Source organism: Sesamum indicum, linkage group LG15 (genome assembly GCF_000512975.1).
Source record: "Sesamum indicum cultivar Zhongzhi No. 13 linkage group LG15, S_indicum_v1.0, whole genome shotgun sequence".
NCBI classification, from domain to species: domain Eukaryota; kingdom Viridiplantae; phylum Streptophyta; class Magnoliopsida; order Lamiales; family Pedaliaceae; genus Sesamum; species Sesamum indicum.
Genome location: NC_026159.1, coordinates 5303129 through 5309692, shown reverse-complemented (window position 1 = coordinate 5309692; position 6564 = coordinate 5303129). Strand labels below are relative to the sequence as shown.

At 36.2% G+C, this 6564-nt stretch overlaps 2 protein-coding genes across 2 annotated transcripts in view; both read left to right on the top strand.

Moving 5' to 3' along the window:
* The window catches only part of LOC105177949 (uncharacterized protein DDB_G0275933), a 4002-nt gene extending 2496 nt beyond the window's left edge, over positions 1-1506 (top strand). The window contains exon 3 of the mRNA XM_011101262.2: positions 1111-1506. Coding sequence (XP_011099564.1) covers positions 1111-1189 — 79 coding nt within the window. The 3' untranslated portion in view covers positions 1190-1506. The remainder of the gene's footprint in view (positions 1-1110) is intronic.
* LOC105177948 (HEAT repeat-containing protein 5B) overlaps positions 2535-6564 on the top strand; it is a 46889-nt gene continuing 42859 nt past the window's right edge. Inside the window, exons 1-3 of the mRNA XM_011101260.1 lie at positions 2535-2827; positions 3416-3623; positions 5694-5800. Of these exons, the coding sequence (XP_011099562.1) occupies positions 2663-2827; positions 3416-3623; positions 5694-5800 (480 nt within the window). The 5' untranslated portion in view covers positions 2535-2662. The remainder of the gene's footprint in view (positions 2828-3415; positions 3624-5693; positions 5801-6564) is intronic.

Sequence of the window (6564 nt, the reverse complement as noted above, 5' to 3'; positions counted from 1 at the left end):
TTTTTGTTGGGGGGGGGGGGCGTTGCTTGCATCACTGGCTAGGAGGAAATGTATTTTTCTGTTCTTAATTGAAATCTTTAAGAGAAAAAAAAGTTCTTCCAATTTCCCTAGCTCACTGGAAAATGTTACTTTTCTCGAATGCTTCTCTTGTTCCTTCCCCAAATGGAAAATAACAAAAGCACCTTCCTGAGCTTCTGGAAAACAATGCAAGATCCGTCCTAAATGGGAACTGTTTAAAGTTTGTCATGAGAGGCTTTATTCAGGAGCCTAGGTACTCCCTTGTTTAGGTTCTCCTTCCTAGTATTTATTGCTGAAACAAAAAGGGCCGAAGTTATGCACTTATGTCTAGCTGCTATTTATTTTAGAGGAGTATCAGCAGATTCTTTTTCCAAATGGACAAGTTTCTGATGCCCTAATAGCAGTTGATGATTACTGTCTGTCAGACATCCAGCAGATCAAGCTAATAAGCACATCTGATTCAGAATTATGAATGGTTGAGCTCAGGCCTGCTCAGGCTCTGTTTCCCTGTCTCTATGATGGTTTTGGATGGTATCTCATATTTGTGTGCAGTGCTAAGTCTATATATCTATCTATCATTCTCCACCAACTGATAGCTTGGAGGTGAGGTATCATATGTTTTATTTTTAGTGCTACAGAGTGATTGGCTGTGCCTAGCGATCATTAGAAATGATATTTTTGTAAGTTAGCAGCTTACCAAGCTTTTCACACAGCCACGTAGTTTTTAATGTTCTGCTCGAAAGGGCTTATTACTTGACTTTTTTAGAGCTCTTTCACTGTATCATAATTTCGTAGGCGTAGCTAGGCAAGAAATACATGTTGATGTCTCCATACTGAAGATTAGCAATACTGCACCTGAATGATCTGAGTAAGGCTTTAACCGGTGTCAATAAGTCTTTGAATAACATAGCTAATTTTGTTGGCATATAGATCTATAACCTACTACACAGGTTGGTTGTTTTAAAGTATTCATAACCCGAAACCCACTAAACCAAAACAAGCAAAAGTACATGAATGATTCTGTTTTTCTTATAATATAAGTTGATTAACCCTGGTAGTTAATATCTCTGACCTTGTTTTCTGTTTTTTCAGCACAAATGATTCTGTCCTGGAACAAATGAAGAAGGAATACATGCTTCAAGAGGGAGGAAAGGGGTCCCTAAGCCTTTGAGTTCGTTCTCTGAAATTGTCGCCTGGAGTACATTAATTTCCGCCTGAAGAAAAATGCACGAAGCAAAAACAAGAGAAATTTTGGAAATGAAGGTGATGCTATGCCCTAGTATCCTAGTAGTTCCATCTCTCCACAATTTGGCAGCCCAGCCGGTCTGATCACTCCCTTTAAAAACCAAGACTTTGTTACGATAGAAACAGCCTCAATGTTGTGCCTCTATTTGCAGTGTCTTTGGAGGAGATGATGGGTATTAATATCATGGGACATAAATGTGTTTCCATTCATGGTTATTGCACTTAAGATTTGTCCAGTTTTCAGTTTAGCCTTGAATCCTCCATCTTCAGCAACTGTTACTACTCATCCAAAATTATGCATATGTCAAGCCATACGACTTTTACGTACGCCAAGGTTAGGACCTGATGCTTGACGGAGTAATTAATCAAATATAACCTCCATTTGAAGGTCAACCCTTCGACGAACCAAACTCATGCTTAAGCCCTCTTATAGTTGATTCATAGACAGATAAACGAACTTGTCATTCCACTTTTTTATTTTTTTTTCTTTTTAAAGTGAATTGCAATGAACAAATTGAGCTGAGAGACAAGCCAATCTAAGTGAGTATCTCCAATTAAATTGAGTGGAAAGCTCATTTTGCTAAGGAATGTGCTGTGGCGTTAGCACTTAGCAGTTCAACTGACCTGAGTCTTTTGTTTGATCAAGAAACGCCTGCTTTGCAGTTTCAATTGGATAAAGGCATCTGAATTGCATGAGAGGAATCACTCTCTAAAAATCAAATGCTGGGAGTCAGCAGCGATCAAGATAGCTTCCTCGACAGCCGCCATCTATGCATGCGAGGAAAGCTAAATCAAGGATAGATGTAGTGTCACAATTCTCTAATGTGATTGGTTAATTTTTCAAATGATATATCAATCACACAATAAATATATTATACTTATCTATAATTATTTCAAGTTTGACCAACCAAATTTGAATTAAAATTTTTTAATCATTACGAGATATGTTTTACTTTCAAAGAAGCTAGTAGTCATGTTAATCAACATGAATACACATGCAAAAACTTAATCATTGATACAACTATAAATTTTGAATCAATATCATGCTATTGTAAAAATAAAAAAATTTATATTCGCCGTGAAATTTTAATTTGACTGTTAAAATTCAATTATAATAATAAGGATGTTCGCGATCTAAGTACAAAATCATTTTTTATGAGTAACATAAAGTATAATCACTTTTGTAAAATATAAAATTAAAGACTTTTTACAAAACCAATTATTCGAAAAATAATTTATCCCAAGTTTAATGTATTTTCATCCCGAACAATGTTGTCCGTACACCCACTCAGTGTGACCCAACTTTCGTCCCGTTGTTACGAAACGCAGCTGAGATCCCACTCAAATAAACACCGTCATCCTGAGATCGCACACAAACAGTCGCGCATTTCGGTCGGAAATGGCGAGGAACTACGTTAGAGAGAATGTCCAACTATCAAGATTCGGCGTCCTGGTGGCGCAGCTCGAATCAATTGTGGCGTCTGCCGCGCACAAGCCACCGGACGCCCTTCTCTGTTTTGATCTTTTATCTGATCTCATATCAGCGGTGGATGAGGAGCAGAAGGTCTCAGATTCTTGGGCACGCTTTTTTGTTTCTTTTACCCTTATCTTGAGCGTTCGCGTATTGAATTGAATGTCGCAGTGTGTGAGAGGTTTTCATTTTGTTATTGAGGAAATCTTGGCGGCTGATCGGACTTAACCGTGTCTTTCCACTCAACTTTATCGTACTATTTGCTACTTGTCTCGTTCAAGATTCACTCCTGACTTTAATTCAAAGGGAACTTTGGCCACATTCTCGGTTTCAGTTTCAGTTCGACGAATATTGGTTACTTGTTTGAACTTTATTTGGTTAAAGGGGAGGGGGAAAAATCTCCAAACAGGGGAGTTTCTTTATTCCGGGTGCTTGAACGAAAATTGTACTGGGTTCTTTCCGATGATATCTTGGTTGTTACTCGGAGCATTATTTTGAGAAAAAAGAGGGCTTTCCTCATTTTATTTCTGGTTTCTTCTACTGCTTTAAATAGTTCCGACTTTCTTCTTTTGCCCTAGTCTTCCCTTGGTTCTTGATTCTACTCACTGCATTGAGTTTTCCTTTCCTTTTGGTGTGTGGGAATATGTGAGAAATTCTGATGATAAATGTCCAAAATCTCAGGAATCCATACTACTGTCACAAAGGAAATGTGAGGACGCACTTTATTCCTTGCTGGTGCTTGGAGCTCGAAGGCCCGTACGGCATTTGACATCAGTGGCAATGGCAAAGGTTATATTGAAGGGTGATGGGATCTCAATATACTCCAGAGCAAGCAGCCTTCAGGGGTTTCTTGCTGATGGCAAGAAAAGTGATGCTCAGAAAGTTGCTGGTTTGTAAAAATATAGTTTCTTATATATTGTGGATCCTTATTGTTTGGCTATACAAAATAACTTTGAGCTTGTTGTGTTTTCAGTGAGATTTCTGCATATTCTTTTTGAAAGCATTTAATTTCTCACTGTTACTCTAAGCCTATGGTGCATTAATATCTTCTTATTAGGATAATTTCCATATCTCTATGCGGCTGGTTTTCATTTTTGGCGTGCACAGTCAGAATTCATGCCATCTCTTGTAGGCTAGTCAAAGATGGCTTGTGTGTCCTTAATGAGAACAACTTGCAGTTAAATATTTGTTAATTCTGCTGGTGTTAAGGAATTCATTTTTCTGCACCTGCTATGTTTTGCTAGTCCTTCACAAACCCCTGTTCACTCGTGAGCCTAAGGTTTGGGGTTGGCCTCCAAATTGTGGTCTTGTAAAATGGAGGAGCTAAATGGTGAAATTTCTTTTATGTTAGGTATTAGGTGAAATAGTTGAATATTTCAGGGTAAATTGTCCTTAGTTTTACAGCCCTAAGCAATATTTTCTGCCTTCTGGAGAGCTAGCAGGCAAACAGTGTTAATGTATAGTAATCTATGTCATTAGAACTACTTGCAACATTAGTCCAGAAAGGGGATGGGTGCAAAAATTATCTGAGATTCCATGTATGCATTAAGTGCAAAGGTTATGCATGTTTAGGGACAGTATGATAGATTTTTGTTTTCATCAGAAGAGTCTTGTTGTTGTTGTTGCTTTTTTCATTTTTTGTTTTTGTTTTTATTTTTTCACTCACTGTTGACCTCAATTTTTGAGGAGTATTTATCCTCTTATGGCTAGCGATAGCAATGGGAGGCTTTTCCCAAACCCAAGACCTGTGTATCCAACTCTCGGGAAGACCCTAGACCTGGACCACTATACTTCTGTTTAAACCTGAGACCATCACCACCAACGTATACGCAATAGGTAAAACCAACTAGACCCATTTTCTTATTTCAGAAAAACTGAATACCAAAGTTTTGTTGGAACCATTATTGTATAACTCAAAACTCTCATCAAGATGAGCACTTTTCCTGAGAGTAGGGGTTTTGGCACACCTAATGAGCACTTTTTCTGTTTGAAAATAGTAGTGTAAGGGTTGTAACCGCAGTAACTTATAGTATATTGTGGAAAAAATGTAATAATCCTGTATTCTAGCATATGTCTGTCTATAAAAGAAAATCAACCATATACCAGACCAGTTATGTAAACATCTATATTTTCTATTTACAATATCATAAAGAGCACATTGTCTAGATGTGTAATCCACCCCCAAACACTCCTGGATTGTAAAATGGTGAAAAGATAAATGAGATTAAGCTGCTACCCATTTATGGTCTGGATTATACCTGTACAGGGCATGTATGGTGTACCCCATCAGGCACCCTGTTACCATCCCTACTTATGATTTGGTTTGGATTGTACAGGATTGACAACTAGCTTTTGCCCCGTGTTATCTTATTTGAAGTTACAAGCTTGTCAAGTATTTTAATGCACTAATGGGGAGTAAATTAAATCATGAGGAAAGGGTGGCTTCTGATGAATTATTCAACAAGGGGTATGAGTAAAACCCAAAATTGAAAGACCACGTTACATGTAAAATGTGGTTTATTTCCAACAATGGTTTTATAAAATCTGAGCACGGTGTTTTTTGAGATTTGGAAAAATAATGTGATGAAAGACACCAATAAAGGTATGTGTAACACTGTGCCAATTTGAGTGCTATAAATTGCAATTCCTTTGTTTTTGTGTATGTCTGTGTAGTTTTTTGATCCTTGTTATTACTTACCTATAGTATGAGTTTTAGATAAATAATCTATCCTATAAATTAGTTTCCTTGGTGCGAAGTGATTTCTTGATAGTCTTATCCTTAGTTTTTGATTGCTTTTTTTTTTAATTTTTTTTATTGTCTGATTAAATGTGACTCGACTGAAGAAAGGAAACTAAACATCCTTTCTTTTATTCTGCATTTGTCAATTGTTCAGAGTTTATATTCGTTGACAGATATGGAGATTAGTTTTCTACTTCTAGTTTTTGGCTGCTGGTGTAGGTGCTGCGCAATGCTTAGGAGAACTCTATCGCTATTTTGGGAGACGGATTCTTTCTGGAATACTTGAAACAACTAATATAGTTGCAAAGCTACTAAAATTTACTGAGGTATTTAAATTACTATTTCATCATGTTGTTACCCAATTTTTCTTCTGTGACACTTTCTTCTTTATTAATTATGGATTTTGTCCTTTTTATCTTCTATAGTACATGATTGAGGCTGTGCCAAAATCAATAGTTTATGCTCTAATTGGAGATGAGGATAATAAAATGCAAGAAAGATCTGGCAAACTGGAATAAGATTTTGTTAAAACAGTGGCGGTTTTCACTTTAGACATATATTAGTTATTTCTTTATTTCACACTGGGCTAATGTGGTTGAAGCTATGGATTAAAGTTCTTTTTTTGGAGTGCATCTTGCAATATTAAAATAAGAAACATTCTGGAAACAATTCAAGAACATAATATGAAATTTGTAAAATCAAAGCAACAAGCAGGACACTCATAAAATAAAGAAGAAATTAAATCTATCATCCAGTTTGAGCATATCCATTGTAACATCTAAATTGTTCTCCGCCAACAATGCTAATTAACTTTCAAGTATTTAGATTTTAATCAATATTATTATGTTAGGTAGGATCCCTACTAGTAGTTAGGTGATAACAGTTATATTAACTATTTAAATTGATACATACAGTACTACTAAACTTTAAATTAGCATTACCATTTATCATTAAACTAAATATTTATAATGGTTGTGACACCAGAAATTCATTTTTACATCATCAAATAAAGGGTAAAAGCTTTTCTAGAAAATTAGGAAAAAAGTAAAAGGTATAGTAAAACTAAGGAGGGAAAAAGGTGGGTTCCGTT